The sequence below is a fragment of the Solenopsis invicta genome, chromosome 9, assembly GCF_016802725.1.
Source record: "Solenopsis invicta isolate M01_SB chromosome 9, UNIL_Sinv_3.0, whole genome shotgun sequence".
Lineage (NCBI taxonomy): Eukaryota > Metazoa > Arthropoda > Insecta > Hymenoptera > Formicidae > Solenopsis > Solenopsis invicta.
The window spans coordinates 9,428,207-9,450,820 of NC_052672.1; the positions used below are offsets into that span (position 1 = coordinate 9,428,207).

The 22,614-nt window shown below is 38.3% G+C and overlaps 3 protein-coding genes across 5 annotated transcripts in view; 2 read left to right on the forward strand and 1 right to left on the reverse strand.

Moving 5' to 3' along the window:
- Window positions 1-14,532, forward strand: part of LOC105203347 (serine/threonine-protein kinase N) — a 42,738-nt gene extending 28,206 nt beyond the window's left edge. The window contains exons 5-18 of one of the 3 annotated variants that reach the window (XM_026141165.2): window positions 381-588; window positions 1,714-1,868; window positions 6,819-7,070; window positions 7,143-7,293; window positions 7,363-7,450; window positions 7,525-7,880; window positions 7,959-8,197; window positions 9,141-9,269; window positions 9,769-10,086; window positions 10,587-10,738; window positions 10,814-11,033; window positions 11,121-11,228; window positions 11,306-11,446; window positions 11,603-14,532. In XM_026141165.2, the coding sequence (XP_025996950.1) occupies window positions 381-588; window positions 1,714-1,868; window positions 6,819-7,070; window positions 7,143-7,293; window positions 7,363-7,450; window positions 7,525-7,880; window positions 7,959-8,197; window positions 9,141-9,269; window positions 9,769-10,086; window positions 10,587-10,738; window positions 10,814-11,033; window positions 11,121-11,228; window positions 11,306-11,446; window positions 11,603-11,746 (2,661 nt within the window). In that variant the 3' untranslated portion in view covers window positions 11,747-14,532. Of the gene's footprint in view, window positions 1-380; window positions 589-1,713; window positions 1,869-6,818; window positions 7,071-7,142; window positions 7,294-7,362; window positions 7,451-7,524; window positions 7,881-7,958; window positions 8,198-9,101; window positions 9,270-9,768; window positions 10,087-10,586; window positions 10,739-10,813; window positions 11,034-11,120; window positions 11,229-11,305; window positions 11,447-11,602 lie in introns of all 3 variants that reach the window. The other 2 variants (XM_026141164.2, XM_026141166.2) reach the window with 2 other exon arrangements.
- On the forward strand, window positions 1,875-6,709 carry LOC105203348 (uncharacterized protein PB18E9.04c). Its single transcript, XM_011172134.3, has 2 exons — window positions 1,875-4,948; window positions 5,043-6,709. Exons 1-2 carry the CDS (start codon window positions 4,019-4,021, stop codon window positions 6,339-6,341), a joined length of 2,229 nt encoding a protein of 742 aa, XP_011170436.1. The 5' UTR covers window positions 1,875-4,018; the 3' UTR covers window positions 6,342-6,709.
- A 1,748-nt stretch (window positions 14,533-16,280) lies between the features above and the next one.
- On the reverse strand, window positions 16,281-17,976 carry LOC105203349 (tRNA-splicing endonuclease subunit Sen15). The gene is made up of 4 exons (XM_011172135.3): window positions 17,732-17,976; window positions 17,349-17,430; window positions 17,117-17,288; window positions 16,281-16,766 (listed from the first exon to the last, which is right to left on the reverse strand). The coding sequence occupies exons 1-4, from the start codon at window positions 17,753-17,755 to the stop codon at window positions 16,490-16,492; spliced, it is 555 nt and encodes a 184-aa protein (XP_011170437.1). The 5' UTR covers window positions 17,756-17,976; the 3' UTR covers window positions 16,281-16,489.
- Between the last annotated feature and the right edge of the window lie 4,638 nt (window positions 17,977-22,614).

Here is a 22,614-nt window from a genome sequence, read left to right on the forward strand (position 1 = left end):
TACGCAGAACTTCGTTGGTTCTCTTTCACTTTTCTTGTATCAGCCTCGCGTGAGTCAGCGCGGTGAGTCGCTTGCAGTTTTTCTCCTACTAAAAATAATCTCTCGTTACATCACGCGGGGATTTGAAATAATTAGACTAACGCGCCTGGACTCTTTGCTAGTTATTACTTGCTAATGCAGGAGCATTAATTATCTGCAATTACACTTTCCTCCTTCTTTCTCTTTTTGACAAAATGGTTTTACGCACACCGGATGTGTGAAATTGAAAAAAGAATTTTCATTGCCGATTTTAATGCTCGTGTAATGGAATCTGAATAAAATATATACATGTAAAATGTAAAATGTATACATGTACATCCCATTTGTTTTATGCTCGGCAGGTCAAGCAGGGTGCTGAAAACATGATACAAAGTTTAACGAGTGGCCATCGCGACAAAAAATTGCTACAGGAGGCTCAACAAATGCTAGATGATTCCCGCGCCAAAATCGAGTTCCTACGTATGCGGATTATGAAGGTGCGCCAGGCACGGCAACAGCAACAGCGAGGCGATGCGCCGCCACCGAATGGCGAAACAGCTAGCAACAAAGGTACTTATCAACTATTATTGCCAACAATTTGTGTATACAAAGTCTGAATGAGAGAGCTTCAGAGAAAAAAGATAATTGAAAGAACGTGTTTCAAAAGATTTTTTTGCACTGAAAAATGAATTTGGTAATAGCTACAAAATGTTGAAATAACCAATTAAATATTTCATTAATTTAATCAAAAATAATTTTACTTTTCTAAATATTTAGTAAGTATAATAAAATTTAGTAATATACAAAATATTTAGAAAAGTAAAATTATTTTTGGTTATATTAAATATTTCATCGACATTATTTTATTCAACATTTGATAATCATTTCTAAACTGTTTTCAGTACACACTGAAAGAAATAAAAGAGCGATTTTGTTGAAAATAGAGACATGAAAATAATTATGTTGGAATTACCAAATTTGGTAATGGTTAGCAAATCCTTTTTTCAGCACAATTATTTTAATGATCCAACATAATTATTTTCATATTTGTATTTTCATCAAAATCGTTTTTTTAGTGCAAATAAACATTGTAATAAACTTGAAGATGAGTTACGCCAGCGTAAATTTGCGTTACCGTATAGGTCAGGGCTCTGTGGTTACATGTGAAATGCCATATTTATTTAAATACTGATATACGCTATCAGGAGCTCTGCTAAACTCTGTCGAACATTCATGCGTATCGCCAGTTTTATCGTTCTAATTGTTTGAACGACCACAGTTAAGCTGTGTACATTTCATTGTGAACATATGAAGTTTACGGAATGAAGACAGTAAGCTGACAGTTACTGCGGTAATGAAACTGTTTCAGAACGCGGTATACATTCGTATTTCACTCAGGAATTTCTGCCGTGTATTCAGTATAAAAGTACAATGTTGCGTGGTTCGTTATTGTAGTAAATGGCCATTTCTTGGAAGGAAGCGCTTTGTTCGCCGAAGGATACGTTTGTTACGCGTGTAATGGCTCACTTTTTTCCCCGCTGTAAAGCGTGGGTGGATGTACGTTACGTAAGCAGATAATCGTAATCGCCGTTGATAAATAAAAGTATTTCGTATGAGTAATAACAGGCTGTTGCAAGTACAACTTGCATCTTTTTATCAAATGTAACTTGAGTAATAAGTGTAATGCTTTTATAGACAGGTACGAGCCCAGCTTGGAGCTCGCGTTGGAGGAAAGGGTGGAGGAGCTGCGGCATCGATTACGAATAGAGGCAGCTGTCGTGGAAGGTGCCAAGAACGTGATACGTCTTCTGCAAAGTGCCAAAGTCGCTGATAAGAAGGCTTTAACTGAGGTACGTTGTCATTTTCTTTTTTTTCTATTTTTTTAATTCGCTATCTATCAACGTGGAAAACGGAAGCGAGAGTCTGCGCGTGGCACGCAATCTGCGAGAGCTGTATTTGTATGTAGCATTAAAGGAAGCCATTTACGTCACTTCGTCGACAGAGCTGTTTCGAAATGATAATAACATGGAAATTATGCGACTTCATCTTTCTTTCTCAGTGAAAATGTACAATGCGCGGACAATTTCCGTTTTCTAGCGCAAGAGAGACGAAGTCTGTTTTAATCACAGCAAACGCAATATATGAGAATATTCCAGTGCCTCATTTGCCAGATCAAAGCTATCTCCTTTTTTTTCTTTTCTTTTTTATTTTTTTTTAAATGTGGATCGCATAAAATTATTAGACCGTTATAAATTGATTAGGAAAACGTTTTCTGTAATTCGGTCAATTTATAATAGTTCTCAGGAATTAGCGTTGGGGCAGCTCTCGTGCGAGCGGTGATGTGATTTCAGCGAGGGCGTTTGTCGGTATGCGCCGGTACGAAAACGACTTCTTGTCGACAGCCGGATCGCGCGGGCGACGTCGGCGGCGTAATGCATGTCGACGTGGACCCCGGAGGGCGGCGTATACGCGCTTCTCTCAAAATAGCTCTTCGTATACCCGCGCCACCCCGCCGTTTCTCGTGACGCCTTTTCGGGTCGCGCTTAGTTACCATCTCTCGAGGAGAACTGGCATCACCCAGTATCGTAAGCACCGCGATAAACCGACGACATGTGCACCGGCCGACTGCGAAGGAGGCGCCCGTGGAATGTATACCGTCCGTCAAGTGGACTCCCAAGAGGATATCGACCACGCGTTCGAATAATCGTGGCCGTTTAATTATGATCTGTACCCCGAAGACTGACACGAAGCCGCCCAATGGTCGCGTAGCCCGTTCGGAATCGCCCCCGCCGCTCTCTTCTCGAACGCCGCGCTCCAAAGAAGACTGACGTCCGCTTCAGAATCGATTTAAGCTGTCAGGATACTTGTATACTAACTGGACGCTCAAACGTCTCTGATCGAGCCATAAACAATCCGTTACTTCGCGGAAGTTTGAGTCTTCGTTTGATCCTTGGATGCTTGGATGTGTGTAAAACGTATGCGAGTCACTCAGAGATAATTGATCCGTTGCCTTTTAGATCGTATGTGCTAAATAATTTCACGCTCACGTAAGATACCCCGAATACTCTCGACTGCTGGAGATTACCGAGACTGAATGGCTTATAACTGAAATTTTTGGGCCCCTCGGTACACCGATTTTTGTACCGTGACAATATACCATTTCGCCTGACCGTGCACTATTATTGCGCACAATTATTGCACTGGTGACCGTCGAGCGTATGAAAAATACTATCTTATTCCACAAATAATATTCTTAGTGCGACCGTACGTTGCTCCAAATTTATATCGTGCTAATTTTACACATCGTCGCTCTATATTGCTCACTTTGTTGCCTTACGAGAGATGAAAACCGCGGTGATTGCAACAATCGCACAAGTATTGTGTAACACGCAATGATGCGCTGACACATAGATAATCGTTTCGCACAAGAAAAATATCTAATACGCAGAGAACAATTGAAAAGGAACGTTTACTATGTCACGTCGAAGTTGACGAAGTCTCCTTTAGGTATCGGCGCTAAAATTTTGCGACGTTAAGGCGGAAAGAAATTCACTCGGATAGTTCTCGAACATACGGGAACCCGAAAATAGATCGGTGGCGATGCAATGCCGCAGTATTACCATCCTTCCCGGAAAAACTACGCCACGGACGAGATTGTGAAGCACGAGTGGCTCAACTCTTAAATAGACATCATTATATAAGATTTCTTTTCAATATATTGCGGAATCGAACGGGGCAGGCGGATGAACGGTCACTACGGGTGTTGCACGTAATCGCCGGCATTTTGTGTACGTTCGAGAAGCGAGAGAGACTTGAAATCCATGAACAGAAGAAGGGTACGGACGAAGAGAGAATCATCGCATCATCGTCTCCTTGGTAGGGACGAGGAGAGGGCAGATCGCTCGGACGTGTTCTCCTGGCAGCAGAGCCGATTGGATAACAATAATGTCGTGCGGTGGACGAAGGCACGGCGGAGGCTGAGGGGGCAGAGGGGCGCGAGATGTACGGACGTCAGGATAAAACGGGCGACGGTAGCTCGAGCCAGGTGCCACCGTGGCTCGTGCGCGCCGAAGTCACGATCCGCCACGGCGACGCGGTGACCTCCGAGACCGTGCAAATGCCTCCGGGTACCACCACTACCACTGACGCGGGCGGCATCCGCATGATATGCCGCTGGAACACGAGCGAACCGAGCTCGACGTCAACGCCGACATCAGCCGCCGCCGCCACCAACGCGTCCAACGCGTTTCTGTCATCGGGTAGCAGTACCGCCGGCGGCTTCGGCTTTCAACGGGGCAATATACTCTTTACGTCTACGCCGCCCGAGAGGCCATCTCAGATATCGTCAAGCAGATCTTATACTCTGCCGCGCTCAGGCTCGTCTAATAACGATGACTCTATCTCGTCCAGAGGCCGAGCGAATGTTTCCGACTCCGGCTACAACAGCGAACAGTTCTCGCCGCACACGTACTCGTCCTTGCCCGTGCGACGCCCGTCCCAACAGTACAATCGTCGATGTAAGAGCACGTGCAATATCGTGCTTTCCACCGCGGGTGCAAATAAGCCGAATTTCGAAGAGGGCCTTAAGAAGGCCACGTCCACCGAATCCTCCAAGGCTCCCCCTTCCGTCGACCAGTGGCACCATCGATCCTCGCATCAACACGTTTTTTCGCGTCATCAGTTCAGCACGGTTCCGGAGGTTTGCGAGGACTGTGCGGAGGGAAGCGCGTCGAGTGCCTTCACCACGCACTTTTGTACTCGCGTCGCGGAAAAGACGGCGAACAGCAGCAGAACCACTGCGGTAAGCAAAGACGCTGCATCGCAAACCACCGACATCGAATCGGTGCGCTCGTCGTCGACTGTGAGGAGCAGCAGAACTGGGAGGAAGACTGGCACTGGTGCTTACCAGCTTAGCGAGCAGAAAAAGGAGGTGAGTCATCATTTACGGATTCTGCAATATGCAGTAAACGTGTGCAATAGAGTGTTCACTACGAGTCTCGAATGCGGTCGTCTTCTTTCAACAGGATATACGATCGCCCCCGGCGTCAGTTGGGAATGCCAGTACCGGTCCCCCGGCCGATCCAGACAAATCGGATTCATCTGCGAAAGAGGATAGCAGCAAGCGCAAATCGCGGACGGTACATATCGACGTGTACTGCACAGGATCCGAGGATGACGCCAGCACAGATACGATTAGCGAGGACGAGCGCAGCACGCCCATGACCGTCTTTGAGAATGAGGACGTCAAAGTTACTCATACACAAGCAACGGACGACTTGCCGCGAGGATTTCGAGATACAAACGCGTTTCTGAAGAGCAGCATCGAGCGACGATGCGCGAGTTTCAGAAACGCGCCGATGAGGATGCCCTCGTTGGCCAGCTCGAAGGGCTACGACAGCGACGAGGTTTTGAGTTCCCTTTACCCTTCGCGATTCAGCTCGTACAGCGGGATACGGGACCTTGATTCCGTTCCGTGGTCCACAGTATCGTCCAGTACGGGTCTTTCAGCATGCGATTACGATTCGACGACCATGACATCGTCGAAGGACACATTCTCCGACATCGAATCCCTGATCAATAATAAATCTGGCTTGACGCCTTGTGACAGCTTTGAGTACGCCAATACTGCGGATCGCGATAGAATACAAAAAATGGATATTCTGGCAAAAGCTAGTAAAGAGAAAAACAGAACCTGGCGATCGCCGCAAATTGAACGAAAGCATTTGCTACAGAACCGAAAAATGAGGGAGTATTTTAAGAAACACGAGTTAAATTGGTCGTCTGGAGAAAGTGCCGAGGATTCTGACGAGAGCGGTGCAGTCGGTTGGAGTTTCGTGTCCGGCGATGACAAATCACGATTTGTTAAAAGAGATTCGGTCGGTCGCCGTACGAACAAGGGTCAACTGGAGGAATCTTATGCGACTAATTTAAGCTCGGAGCATAGAAATGCTCAAGAGGAGCGCTCTCAGTTTGCAGCACACAGAGATTACGTTCCGTATACGAATGTTTTACGCGATCGTATCGGTCCTTTTGGATCAAAGAGCCCATCTCCCCTTCCTTCTACCATACCTTCCCGTGTAACGTCTCCCTTCACTACGCCTTATGGAGAAAGAACTGATCATATCATAAAAGCCTCAAGATTTGGAGCGGTAATCAGCGCGTTTCGAAAGCCTGGACATCATATAGGTCCCTCGAAGAATCCGACGTGTTCGTGCGAGCATTGCCGCAGATACTTTGAAGACCAAGCGAGAGAACGGTCCTGTTCGCTGAGCGAACTTGAACGTCATCCGCGTTTCAAATCGCGAAAAAAGAGTGACATCTGATTTCATTAGCTTCTGAGGATTTTTAACATATTGATACTTTAGGTTTTACAAAACGACAAATGCTTTCCACTTGGTTTATTTATGTTGTAAGATTTGTATGCATAAAACAAAATGAACTGCGTTCCATTGCGTTCATGGCGATTGAGGACATTGTAAACTTGTATATTGTGATATTTGTGTGTGCTTAATTTATATTATATTTATACTTATATTAAAGTATTCCATGTACTCTATACATAGCCTTTTTTATCTAAATTATTACAAGGGCTGCTAAAAAACACATTCTGCTGAAAATTGAGCATTTATAAAAAATTAATAAAGATGTATTATATTGATTGCATCGTTAATAAATATTATGTCAGACATCATTTGTGTGTTTTACATGTATATAATTTCCTGTTTACATTAAACTAGTAATACATAAAATATCCTATTTTTTTAATGGTATATTATTATATAAATTATGAATCACTACAGGCTCAAGCAAGCCTCTTGGAATCCAGTAAAAAATTGGACTTACTCAGATTATCCCTCGAGCTCAGAAGACAAGAGCTACCTCCCGACAGTGGTACCGCAGCTCAGTTAAAAAGAGAATTAGCTAGCGTGCAGTCAGCTAGTCCAGTTCCTGTTACATATACATCATTGCAACCATTTCGCGGTCCTTTGGAGGGTAAAGCCACTGTACCAACTTCAGTATCGAGATGTGCAGCTGTTACAGGACAATTAGAGGTATATCGAAGATTATACAATTAAATGACCAACGGTATTGTTTCTTTATATTACACGTCACAATGTGTTTAGGTAAGATTAATGGGATGTCAAGATTTAGCAGAAGAAGTGCCTGGGCGTACGAGAAGGGAACACCCTGCTAGTCCTGATTTACGTAGCTTCGTTAAAGGTGTCACAGGGCGCAGCTCAAGCAAATCATATAGCGTGAAAGACGAAACGAGTAGTAAGTTTTCGATATTTTAAGAATAATCTTAAAATCTTTGAAACCATTACTAATTATTATTGTTTTCAGATGATATCATGGCAGTTATAAAATTGGATAACCAAACCGTAGGGCAAACTAGTTGGCGTCCATGTTCCCAACAAGCTTGGGACCAAAGGTAATAATACTAATTGATTAATTAATGCATAACTTAATTCTTCATATTGTCATATGTCTAATAAAAATTTCTAGGTTTTCTATTGAGCTTGATAAATCAAGAGAACTTGAAATAGGCATTTATTGGAAAGATTGGAGATCTCTTTGTGCACTCAAGTTTTTACGTTTAGAAGAATTCATTGACGACGTTCGACATGGCATGGCTCTACAATTGGAACCGCAAGGCCTCTTGTTTGCAGAAATAAAATTCCTTAATCCAATGATATCGCGAAAGCCTAAATTGCAACGTCAACGCAAGATCTTTAAGCAGCAAGTGAAAAATTTCCCAAGAGCAAATCAAATGAACATAAATGTTGCGACTTGGGGTAGATTGCTTAAGCGTTCGGCGCCTTCATTGCACAATTCCAGAAACTCAGAGAGTCCGCCGTCAGGTAAAGATTCAAATTCGTTTAAAATATCTAAATGTCTAAAATGTCTTGCAAAGATATTTTATTTATTTTGATATACAGGTGTACAACCGGTGCAACTTGTGTTTGATACCTCAGTAGAAGATAAGCCTGAAACTCCCGGTGAAGTGCCCGATCCGGAAAAAGGTGGATTGGGTGGTGCACGTCCTTTAGGTATGTCAACATCGAGTAGTAGTCCAACTCTGCCACGTCCTCCAGAGCATCCTCCTCCTCCGCCACCAACTGTGACAAAGAAACCTTCTACGCCTGCACCTCCACCACCTTCCAAATTGGATCAAGAAGTAAGTTTTCGTATGTGCATGTTTTTTATATATCAATATTTTTTTCATGAAAAAGCTCACGTATTGATATGCGATAATATTATTTATTATAAATGCTGTTTATTGCATTATACGTATTTGTTAATCTTTGTTTTTGATGTAAAGATATAAAATTGCTAATGTCGCAAATCGTTACGTAATCGTTATAAATTTGCTATGCTATTATATATGATATGTACGAAGTGTTTTCATTATGCTACAAATATATATATATATATATATATATATATATATATATATAAAATGTATTATACTTATAATTTATTATATCTACTTTTAACTATTCAAGAAGATTGTAGCATTATAGATTAGAATCACAAGGCTGGGCATTTTGGTTATGGGACAAAATAATTTATAAAATAAATGTATGATATGATAAATAGACACATTTTCTATAAAGTTATAATTTTAATGGATGTATATATATCTTGATGCGGCATGTTATCAGATATCTTAGGTATTTCTGCAATTATAAAAAAAGTAGTTTTAATTTAATTTGCAACACTTGCTTTAAAAAGATATTTTGTAGTCGTTCCACATAATTTTTTTTATTAAGTGGAAATACGTTTCCTGATTTCTTGGCAGCTATGTTAATTATTTTGCAATGAATATAATTTTATTTTCTTGCATAGCTGATTGAAATTATATGTATACCTATATGTTACACTATCCTTTCAATTTTTTAAACGCAACAAGTCCAAACTCCCTGTGATAATAAATCATAAATATTTATAGAATATATACTTCAAAATTCAAATTATATATTAGCTGCATAGCACGAGTTCAATTTAAAAAATTTTAGCGCGCAGTCTAAAATTTACTGCAGCTTCAATCGAGCATTAGAGCTAAAGAGGTAGCAATGTAGTTACAGAGCGCATTAAGGGAGTTTGATTTTCTGCATAAGGAGGAAAAGGGCGGGCCTCAGGGTGCAAATTTGAGACCTCTTGTGACAGAGCCCCGCCCTGTGCTGATTGCACCACCCTCTCCACGCACACCCTCGCCCCAACCTGTCGTCGAGTTTCCTGAGGATGAGGTACATACCCTCCACATACACACAGCATTGCTTTGCTTGCTTTAGCATTGTATGTTGCATGTAAATACTGAAAAAAAAAACAAATTCTTTGTAATGCTTTTATCTTATACTTTAAGCAATTCCATTTTTATCTGTGTGAATTATCTTATATTAATCTTTATTCTCTTTCTTTTCGAATCTTTCATCTTTGTATTGCATGTTATAATGGATGTTACATATACATAAAAGAAAAACCACATTAAAATTTTAATAATTAAAATATTGCAGCACAACTCGCCATTGTCTAAAATCCAGAATAATGTGTTATTTTTAATATACTAATATACTTATTTGATATACTAACAAATAATTCTCTTATACATTTCTTAGGTGTATAATAAAGATGTATAATAATATACTGTGTATATATAAATAAATTTAATATATCTAACTTTATAATAATGCATTAAAACAAGCATTTGTGCACAACTGATTGTAACTCAAACTTTCTGCTTTTTAGGTTGTATACGAAATGCCAATTAGACCTCTCCAATATAGAGATAGTGCCTATGAGTCAAGAAGGCATTCTCAGCTCACTGGTATGACTCTGGAGAATTTTAGACTGCTGTCCGTACTCGGCCGTGGACATTTCGGCAAAGTAATACTGTCGCAATATAGGAATACAGGAGAGTACTTCGCAATTAAGGCTTTAAAGAAGGGAGATATTATAGCTCGAGATGAAGTGGAGTCACTGCTTTCTGAAAAGAGAATATTTGAAGTAGCGAACACGACGCGTCATCCTTTCCTCGTTAATTTATTTGCGTGCTTTCAAACTGAGGTAATCATTTATAATAATTCCAATAACTTTTTTTAAGTATGTTTAATACAATTCGGTTGTAATCGAATTTTTTAAAAATATTTATGTTTGTTTTAATTTATCGAGTAAATAAATTCATTTGTTCAATTCAAAAAAAGAAAAAAATTTTTAATGCCAATCTGACAACGCGTTTTATTGGCCATGATATCATATCTTATATAAGACAGGATAGGGTGCAGTAATATGGTCCTTTGAGTATAATTAGTGTAGGAGTTATAGCAAGTATTCAGATTATTCAACTAATCAGACGAAAAATATAAGCTATGACGTTATAGGGTTTGCGCGCATTATGCAAATAAGAATTAAAATAATATTTTATATTAAATAAAGATTTTGTGCTGATACAAATAATAATTAGATACTATAAGTCATGTAAACTGTTTAATAACTGTTGTTTCAAAATTTATGTTACAACCGAATTTATAGGACAAAAAAGAATAAGAAAGATAAATTCTTTTTAGGCACATGTATGTTTTGTAATGGAATATGCAGCTGGCGGTGATCTTATGATGCATATACATGCTGATGTTTTCGGGGAGCCACGCGCTGTATTCTATTCCGCTTGTGTGGTACTCGGATTACAATATTTGCATGAAAATCGTATTATTTACAGGTATATAATGTGCGCTAAATAATCCAGTAATATATTTATATATTTAATTTATTTAATGGTACGCTTTATTTACAGAGATTTAAAATTAGATAATCTGCTATTAGATACGGAAGGTTATGTAAAAATCGCAGATTTTGGTTTATGTAAAGAAGGTATGGGATTTGGAGACAGAACAGGTACTTTCTGCGGTACTCCTGAATTCTTAGCGCCCGAAGTGCTGACAGAGACTTCTTATACACGAGCTGTAGATTGGTGGGGACTTGGAGTCTTAATATTTGAAATGCTGGTTGGAGAGGTAATTTTATTACTTAGAAATATTATATAATTTGTTTTAAATATATTATTATGAATAGTAAAATTGTAAAAATGTAATGTGTTTTAGTCCCCTTTCCCGGGTGATGACGAAGAAGAAGTGTTTGATTCCATTGTAAACGACGAAGTACGATATCCAAGATTCCTTTCTTTGGAAGCAATTGCAATCATGAGAAGAGTATGTATCTTTTTTCTATTTTTCTATTTTTCTGTTTCTTTAACGTAAAACTTATTCACATGTATTCCCTATAATAGTTACTTAGGAAGAATCCAGACAGGAGACTAGGTAGTAGCGAAAGAGACGCTGAAGATGTTAAGAAACAAGCATTTTTCAGACACATAGCTTGGGATGATTTACTCCTAAGACGCGTAAAACCACCTTTCGTACCAGTAATCGTAAGTATCAGTTTAATTTTTCGCATAAAATTTGTAAGAAAAATAAAGAGATTACATCTGTTAATACGAATAAACTTTAAGTATCAATTAGAGATCCGAATTAGATCTTTTTTAAATGTGATACTTTCTTGCACGGAAATGTTTCTCTGTTATTAGCATTCGGTGGAAGATGTAAGTAATTTCGATGAAGAATTCACATCAGAGAAGCCACAACTAACTCCTCCAAAAGATCCTCGACCTCTCAGCGACCTAGAACAGAGTTTGTTCAAGGATTTTACTTATATGGCTGATTGGTGCTAGCTATAACAATTGATATCTTTCAATGGAAAAATATCAGCATAATTGAAGAAAAAGGTGTTTCATAATATGGAATTTGCGCAACTCTGGTGGTATTTACATGCGCGTTCGTTTATTTGAGCAATATATATCACATGTCATTATACATCATGTATAGATTTTTTATTTTGGATACTATTATGATCACTGTAGGCACATTTATGAGAGAAATTTTTCAACCAAAGTTGTGGAGTGTACGTATATGAACTCCACAGATCGAGAGTTATTTGTTAGTAAGATCAATATCTCGTCTAACTTTTCGAGTATAACCAGATGAGCTGGAATTGTTGGTAGTCGTTGGATAATCATTTATATAATCAATTTTCCCTCAAACATCTTGAAATTAATCTAAGAGTGTGTCTTTGATTAATTTATCTTAATTGACGAGAGACATTTTAAATATCTTCGATTTGGACAATTGATATAACAAGAATAAAATTTATATTTATCTCTATTTAGATATTCTAGAAAAACATCTAGAATTATGCTATTTTTGAATGTTGATTTTTTCGTTTTGTCATGACGACTACTAAGAAGACCACAAACTTAAAACATTTTTGAATTTGATATCATGTTCTCAACTTGTAATGCGAACGAATTTAATCCTGGTGCTCGATTGCTCACTGTCTGGCGAACGGCTTTGCTAAGAACCCCAAGGTATCTTTTCATATAGGTTGTAAGTCTCTATATTAAACGATCTGTAGTATACATCATCAATAAACTCGGTTAGCTGGGAGAGCTAAAAAAGTTGGAAACAGATGCTCTCTTGTCCATGAATTATCCCCAGCACTTTTAGTTGCATGTACAGAATTTAGGAAATAATATAAAATATTTTCCAGCAATAAAAGGTTTTTCTCTTTCTTTTTTTATTATTGCCTGAGTTTGAGGTTCAAAGGTAATCTTAAACCAAAGCGTGACAGTGGAATAATTAATTATAAAACTCAGGAAACGTAGCTTAACAACATCGGATAAAAAATTCACTAAATCCATTCACTTCAATCTTACCGATGATATAAATGTTCAGATACAATAAACATTCCAGTTACAATACTAAATCCTGGATCGTTGTTTTGAAGAACCATCTGATAAATGTAGCTTAATTTGTTCATCATTAAAAACCTGTCTTCTGGTTCTCCAGTTGACCTTTTCGATTTAGTTTTGGCAGTTGTTCTTCAGACATTACAATTGCATCAGGATTTTTATAATTTTCTCAAAAATGCTTTCTTCTGTTTGACTTTTGTAATAAATCGGAATAGTTTGAAAACATAAGATGCTATGAATTGTATGGTATTAGTTATTTATAGGGGAACAATGAAAAATATATAGTAAAGTTTTCAGAGAATAATATTCACCAAAATTCATATACATTCGTTTAGAAATTTCTTTTATCAAATCTCAAGTTTTCCATTAATGTATGAAATGTATATTTTTAGCACATAGTATATAGATATACATGAAGTTACAATCTTTGGTTTGATATAAAATCATATTGTAAATGAAGTCATGATCAACATATTTCTAAAAGTTCTGATCAATTTCTGTCAAGCGAAGGAGAAAGCGATGAAATCTATTGATCTTTGGTCAAAGAATTTTTTTCGCATATAAATGAGAATACTTTTAGATTACATTTTTTTGCAGAAGTGATCTCCAAACACTGTCCTGTTGCTAGTATTATGGATGTTTCTCCTTTTGCGTGAAGATATATTATTTTTAACGTTATCTCTATACTGCTATTTGTACAGTAACACATGCAATTACTCAAAGATTTTATATATCCTTATAGAACTTAAAGGATAATAATAAAAACAATATTAACATTCATTAAGGAAGCATAAAATAAATCAAAATATAGCTATACTTGCTCATGCTCATGTGATAAAGAATTGAAATTGAAATGGCGCTATGTATGTGCAACAATAATGACCATACTAACATTAACATTCAGCGCTTTAATTAAACTATTCATATATCGTCTGTTATAGTAATTGGAAATTTAATCCATTTATATATAGCTAATTTTGCAAGATTATGGTGACGTTTGACCATATGAGCCTTATGACATCGTGTGAAGCAGCACATTAATATCATATATCAAAGTCCTTTAAATTCGTTTAATGTGTATTGCAATTATTTGCTATATTTCATCATTTAACTATGTACATTCATATTCTAGTTTGTAAGATACTTTTACTAGTTCATGTGCTTCTCATATCATGTATATATAAATATATAACCAAATGTGTCGAGAGAATAATAATGAATGATATTTTTCTGTTTAATAGCTGTTGGTGTAATGTTGTACGCGCAATCAATTTTAATTAGCTATTATAAGATGTTTCACCATGAACATACTTGAACATCTTTTAAGATTTGGTTTTAATCTTACAGAGCATGATCTGAAAGCTGCGTAATATTGGAGTTAGCTGTTAATATTGGAGTTAGATTTTACTTTACTTGAAAAGCTTTTAAATTAATTTTTTTTAATTATTGCGGAGCTCTTTACTGATACTATTCTCTACCTATTGTAATCTTAGTATTTAATAATTAATCCTTTAGAGGATTTGGTTCTAGAACTTCCACACATACGCAATCTAAATGTAACTCATGGTACACTTGACTCATTTCAAAAGGTGCCTATGATAATCGAACAACTTTTGATATGTAATACGCAGTAGAACTATAAAATTTTCTGGCTATTAGTAAGAAACGTAATAACCCGATATTGTATATAATCTTTTTGACCTCTCATTTATTTCTCTCTCTCTCTCTCTCTCTCTCTCTCTCTATATATATATATATATATACACATATATATATATATATATATATATATATATATATATATATATATATATATATATATATATGCTTGGAATTCAAATTGAAGTTTAAATTACGGACCTTATAACGATGCAAATGAGGAAAGATTTCAAATAGAATTTGGTAAATTTTATATGAATTAATTATAATATAGTTCATTTAAACTTGTTTCAGATTTTCGTTTAACTTATCGCATTATAAAACATTTAAAATATAGTTAAATAAGATTTTATTAAGTGCAAATATTGATTGCTGAAATTTTATTGTATCAGACATCTATCAAGTTTTATTTATAATATCGCTCTGTCAATATTAATAAGACATAAATATGTAATGATCAGAATTATTTGTGGAACTTTTTAATATAAAGCATTATTGTGAAAAGTTAACTGTGTCATTAGTGATAGATTCGAGTATCTCGAGATCTAGTTGCCTTACTGCAATTATAAATTGATATATGTATATAACCATTTTGGTAATCTATTTTATATATAGTTCTTATACAAGCAGGATGGTTCTTGGATCTGTGGAAAAATATTTTTATTGTTCCTAAAATATTTTCAGATCTTGAATATACAAAACAGTGGAAGATAATTTGATAGATGTGGATAATTTTTAATGTGCCTGTTTTCTATTAATATATATAAATTGTTTAATCTGATCTTTTTATATGATATTATACGACTTCAAAATACAATACAAATTCGTTAAAATTTATGACGCATTTAGTAGTAAACAGGCAGAAGGAAATATAGCGTTGATATGATTTATAAAGCAATATGAAACGGAATCTTGCGCGCGGGGAGAAGACCTAAACTTTTCATTATAATTTAATATTATTTATATTTCATAAAAGAACATTCTAAGTTCTATATACCCATTGACACGTGTATGTTATTTTTATATTTTATATCTTTGCATAGCGAAAAAAAGCTATGCAATATCATTTTTTACGCTACTTTTAACTGCCGATCAAATCTACAATATTTGAAAATTGTATAAATTGTATAAAATAAGACGATTTTGAATGATGATAAAAAATATTGTTACGTCAAACAATACCAGGTTTTGTATTTTGCGTTTTACAATGTACGTATAAATTGATATGCATTATAAGATAGCATCGTGTGTGAACAAATTATTTTTTCACTGATATTAAACGCAGCTCTTTACAGAAAAAATCAAATTGTTTAATGACTTTGGAATATATGTATTGTCCAAAATGCGATAATTTAAAAGTTTTTTGTACATATATACAAATATCTTATATGGTATTTTGTAGATAGACCTTCTCTTGATTCATAAAGATTTTTATTAGATTATCATTTCGTTACACGTATTTTTTATATATAATAACATAATTACACAACTAGATGTAAGTTTGGTTAAAATGTTCGCTATATTTATCATTAGTTTTATAATAAGGAAATTTATGTGCCTCGTATTTTGTAGTGTTTACTAATAATACATGGCTAGAGATGAAGATTTTTAAAAATTAATAATTTATTTAATTCATATATATTTGCAGTGGCAGCTTATCACATATCACTTTAAATAATTACGCAATCCTTAGAAGTATTCCCAAAATCCGCATTATATGTGAATTACTTTAAAAAATAAATATTAAAAATATACATCTCTCTCCATATTTTTTAAATGCACCTCCAATCAACACATCTTATTTATGCCATTAAAAATTATTTTATTACGGTTAACAGAAATTACAATATATTGGTTTACATGTAGTGTATCAGTATTTTTTATATGTTTAACCGTTGTGTGTTTCATACATAAGTTGCAAAGTGTGTAACAAAAACAGATAAATACCGATATACAGACAACAGACATATATTTGATCAAAATTATATATTAAGTACAAGAAAAGTATCATAATATCTCCAAACTGTTATCGATATTCGAAGATTCAATAGTATTTAAATCAGGATTACAATTTTGACTGCTAGATTCGTGAGTAGAATCTAAAGTTTTTGCTAGTTCATATAAGTTTGATGTGTTCCTCCGAATTTCACTTTCCAAGTTAAGTATCTTTTCCGCTTTTTCTTTTCGTTGCTTGCTCACTTCTGGTGCCACTGGTTTTGAGAGGCCTGCACTTACTGTATAGATAACACTGCTACTATCTTCGGATTTAAATACAAATGTCAATCTGTTGGATATAAAATTTGTGACTTATAAATATGTACATTCAATTAATAAAATCATAGAAATATCAAAAGATTTAGACACATTATGAAACTTTTTGGAATAGTTTCTAAAATTAGTCAATTATTTTCTAGATTTCTATTATGTTTTTAGAGAAAAAAGGAATAATTCTGATCAGAAACCAAGAACCTATTCTATAATATGTATACCCTGTTCTTTTCAGCTGAATTTCTTGCACTGTTCATCTTCTCTTTACATTAGAGAGAAAAAGAAAATTGGTCCAAGAAATTAAAAAGAAAACAGACTTAAAGTTATGGATTAGGAATTAAAAATGGAGTAAAACTGTAGAATTACCGTTCATTCTGCAATAATTGTTGCATTTTCTCAATTTTATCGAGGCAAATGCTATACTTGGTTGGCCAAGGTATGTAAATCTCCAACTGAGAATGTTCCCTTTTTTTTACCTCAAAATAGATCACGTCAAGTTCCTCATTATACCTGTATTCGACATCCCAATACCGTCTCACTGAAAACCATAATGAGAGTGGATTGCGCATTTATCGCTTAATTAAACTTGATACAATACCTTCACATAGCTCAATGTAGACATAAAAGGCGGTGCTCGTTTTTACCGGATCATTACAGCCGAGTTTGCACAGATGATAATACTGTAAGCGTACACATTGAAGAAGGATAGCAAAATAATCTCAAGTATCAAATATTCATACATAGAGGAGGAGGCATGCTCATTCTCAGGACAAGCGACTCCTAAAGCACTCAATATTATTGTACAATATTTAAATATTGCGCGATATCATTGATCGTCTGGAGGCTATATTGTGTTTGTTTTGAATTATCTAGAAGAATACTGTTATTGTACCGTATACAACATTATTGAGCGTCTGTCTATAGGAGACGCTTAAGATATCGCACACGTCTTCTTGATTATCGAATAAAACGGTTACTCACACTGGGGTGGCATATATCGTACATCTTTCTCGTGTACGCGAGATACAGGCGTAAAATGCCCTGTTTTTTTGGCGAGAATCTACTCGCCGTAAATTGTCATCACAACTTGGGGAGAAGACATTAGTGGGAACTGGCACATGTGTTCAACTGTTCACTGACAGCTCTAAGCTCCAAGCAGAGAGGAACCTGAGAGCGGCCACGGCGGCCTTTTTCCTATAACGCTTCGAAACTCCCGTACACTAGTGACGCACATCTATTCTGGTCAGAACGGGAACTACGTGTCACATCCATTTTGCAACCCGCCGTTAAAAACAGTGTGGATGTTAGCACGGACAACAACCCACATCCATCTCTCGAGAAATGGATGTAGGTTGTTGTCTGTGCTAACATCCATTTTGCTGCAAATAAAATCTGACGCGTATCGCGTATGTTGCATCCAGAACAGGGGTCGAGAATGTGCACAAATGATTAATTACGTCTACTTTCGCGTAATTTTTTATTTATTATAGTCTGAATTATTTACATTAACATTGATATTAATACATATCAATACGTTTATGCCCATATTTTGCACAATCATATTTTTACTTAAAAAAGATGTTTAAGTAACAGAGAGAATTTGGTTCTTTAATAAAGAAACATTCATTTTACGCAGTACTTAAAAAATAATTGTAATTAACATCGCATCATATGATGAAGAAGAAATAAATGTCTTTCTACGAATAAATATACCATCTTTTTATATTTACATAATTCTTTATTATTTAAATGTCTTCAAATTATGCTTTTGAAAAAATTAGCTTTTTTAATTTTTTTAAATCTTGACGCAACTCTCTCTCTCTCTCTCTTTATCTCTTTCTCTCTTTCTCTTTTAACGTGATTGTTCTTTAATTGTTTAGGCTGATTATGATAAAAGTTAGAACTCTTCGGGGGGCTATCAGAACACAGAGATTATGGAGAAATTTGCAAAAAAAGTTTTACTCAAAAATTTCGAACTTTGACTGATATAATTCTTTCGTTTTAACTTTAGCGATTCGTTCCATTATGATAAAAGTTAGAACTATTCCAGGGGTTATCAGAACACAGAGATATTGGAGAAAGTCGCAAAAAAAATTATATTCAAAAATATCGAACTTTGACTGATATAAGTCTTTCGTTTTTCACTTTAGCGATTCGATCCATTATCATAAAAATTAGAATTCTTCTGGGGACTATCAGAACACAGAGATATTGGAGAAAATCGCAAAAAAAATTTTACTCAAAAATTTGGAACTTTGACTGATATAACTCTTTCGTTTTCACTTTAGCGATTCGATCCATTATCATAAAAGCTAGAACTCTTCGGGGGGCTATCAGAACACAGAGATATTGGAGGAATTCGCAAAAAAAATTTTACTCATAAATTACGAACTTTGACTGATATATCTCTTTCGTTTTTCACTTTAGCGATTCGATCCATTATGATAAAAGTTAGAACTATTCTGGGGGGTATCAGAACACAGAGATATTGGAGAAAGTCGCAAAAAAAATTTTATTCAAAAATATCGAACTTTGAATGATATAACTCTTTTGTTTTTTACTTTAGCAATTCGATCCATTATCATAAAAGTTAGAACTTTTCTGGTGGCTATCAGAACACAGAAATATTGGAGAAATACGCAAAAAAAATTTTACTCAAAAATTTGGAACTTTGAATGATATAACTCTTTCATTTTTCACTTTAGCGATTCGATCCATTATGATAAAAGTTAGAACTATTCTGGGGGCTATCAGAACACAAAGATATTGGAGAAAGTAGCAAAAAAAATTTTACTCAAAAATTTCGAACTTTAACTGATGTGACGAACCAAAATCCGCCACCAACATACGCGCGCGCGCGAGCGCGCAGGCAAAGCCGCGGGCGCCAGCGTGGACGTGAGCGCCGGCGCTAGTTCAGGCGCCGCCGCTAGGCGGCCGCTTTCTCGGGAATCAAATGCATCCACCGAGCGCATATAATACGCGACCGCAACCCGTCAAGCACGCATCCTCCGATCGAGGCTGAGCTCCTTTTGGGCCCTTCGATCTCGAGAATCGTCACCTGAGGTGCGCTCCTTTACGGGCCCTCTCTCTTGGTGTATCCAGAGGTGCGCTCCTTTCCGGGCCCTCTCCCTTGGTATAAACCGAGGTGCGCTCCTGCACGGGCTCTCACTCTTGGTGTAACACGAGGTGCGCTCCCTCCAGGGCCCTCAGTTTTTTGGTCGAAGAGCTTTGTGGCACACCAAACTGCCTCGTTGACGTCTTTGACGGGACCGTCCCGGTCCTTACCCGCACCCGGACTGCCCGCGGTACATCTGTCCTGACGGGTGCCAGGGTGCTCCCATACCCGACCAAGGCGTAGCGTTCCTTCCCTGGAAGCTAGTGGGAGTAGAGCTACCACGGCAAGATGATCCCCGACGCCGGTGCACCGTGACGAGGAATCAAAGGACACAAACGTCTCCACCCGCTTCGACTACGTCCAGTGGTATCCAGACATCCCCTACGCCTGCCACGAGCACTCCGCCGAGGCCCAGAAGCGTCGTCGTCGTCCCGGTCGCTCCATTGCCGCGTTCTCCGCGCCCTAACACGCCAGGGCGATCTCTCCCCGCAGAAAAGCGGAAGAAAAAGAAGAGGAAGAAGGATAAATTAATACGCAATTTATTCGGCAACTGACCGACTTTTTTAGACGCCTCCGGGCGCCGCCTAAGCCACTACCAAAGAGAAAGGTCACACTTACACAAAACACATCTGTAACAAAGAGCTATTCTATTAAAGAACACGTGAACATATAACGTTCATTTATTTGTGGAACCTTCTGATACCATAACCTAACCCACAATTGATGTAACCCTTATGTTTTTCACTCTAGCGATTCGATCCATCATGATAAAAATTAGAACTCTTCTGGGGGCAATCAGAACACAGAAATATTGGAGAAATTCGCCAAAAAAATTTTTCTCAAAAATTTAGATCCTATATAAGTCTTTCGTTTACCACTTTAGCGATTCGATCCATCATGAAAAAAGTCAATACTCTTCTGGGGGCTATCAGAACACAGAAATATTGGAGAAAATCGCAAAAAAAGTTTTTCTCAAAAATTTTGGTCTGATATAAGTCTTTTGTTTTTCACTTTAGCGATTCGATCCATCATGATAAAGGTTAGAACTCTTCTGGGGGCTATCAGAACACCCCAGTTCCTCCAAAGGGTGGTGAACACACTGTTCCCCACCCGGGGGAGGGATATCCCGGAAAAGTCCGGCCCTCCCCCAGGATGGTCGGAGGAACTGGAGGTGTCCAGGCACGAAATGGTCGCGGCCTTCGCCCGAATAACTGGCGAAAAAGCAAAGGCGCACGGGCCGGATGGCATCTATGCCAAAATCTGGGCCCGGGCATCGCCTATCATAGGGGAGGCACTTCGTGCCACGTACACGAAGTGCCTCCGGGAAGGTACCTTCCCCAGGAGGTGGAAGAGGGCCCGGCTTGTCCTCCTTAAAAAGGAGGGCAAGCCCGCGGAGAGTCCCTCCGCGTACAGGCCCCTCTGTATGTTGGATGATGCGGGTAAGATCTTCGAGCAAATAATCGCTAACCGCATCATCCGGCATATGGCCCGGAATGGTCCTGAACTGTCCCCCAAACAATACGGGTTCCGAGAGGCGCGATCGACAATTGACGCGATACGTCAGGTTCGGTCCCTCTCGGAATCCCTAACGGGGGACGGGATGGTGGCGTTGGCGATATCCCTGGATATCGCCAATGCCTTTAATAGTCTCCCCTGGGGCGAGGTGGTGGCGGCGCTGAGCGAGTACTTTCGCCTGCCGCCCTACCTCGTCGCCATCGTTCAGGGCTATTTCCGGGATAGGGAGCTGGAGTTCCGCGACAAAGACGGACTCCAACAGCGGAGGGACGTGTCATGTGGCGTTCCACAGGGGTCCGTGTTGGGCCCCCTGCTATGGAACGCCGCATACGACAAAGTGCTTCGCACGGCCCTCCAACCCCGCTGCTACGTCGTCGGCTACGCTGACGACACGTTCATAGTGGTGGGGGAAACCTCCTGGGGAAGAGCAGTCGCCAAGGGCGACTGGGCAGTGGCCTGTGTCGTCGGTGCCATAAAAGGCCTGGGCCTGAGGGTGGCCCCGGAGAAGACAGAAGCCGTATTCTTTCACGATGGCTCCTCCGGGGTACCGCCCCAGGCCTTCGTCCTGGTGGACAACACTCGTGTTCAGGTGGGTGCAACCCTGAAGTACCTTGGGTTACACCTGGACGGTCGCTGGGCCTTCGCTGATCACTTTGACCAGCTGGCCCAGCGGTTGGGCAGGAGATTGAACGCCCTCAATGGGTTGATGCCCAACCTCCGGGGTCCGAGGGTGGATGCTAGACGCGCGTACGCCCTCGCGATCATGTCCGGGGCCCTGTACGGAGGCATTCAAATAAACCCGGCCAAGTGCACTTTTGGAGCCACAGAGGTCAAGTTTTTGGGATACATGTTGTCCGCAGAGGGCACTCAACCATTGCCAGAGAAAGTCCAAGCAATCAAGGACTACAAAAGACCTGAGAACATCAAACAAATGAGGCAATTCTTAGGCACCTTAAACTTCTACAGAAGGTTTATCCCAGGAGCAGCAAACGAGCAGGCAAAACTGCACGACGTACTGCAAGGACCAAAACAAAAAGGGAAAACTCCGATAGAATGGACTCCTCAGCTGGAACAAGCGTTTCAACTTTGCAAAGATAGTCTAGCAAAGGCAACGCTATTGGCCCATCCGAAGCAGAAGCAACAATCACATTAACCACCGATGCCTCAGACACAGCATTAGGAGCGGTGGTGCACCAGGAAGTCGACGGCAACTGACAACCGTTAGCATTCATGA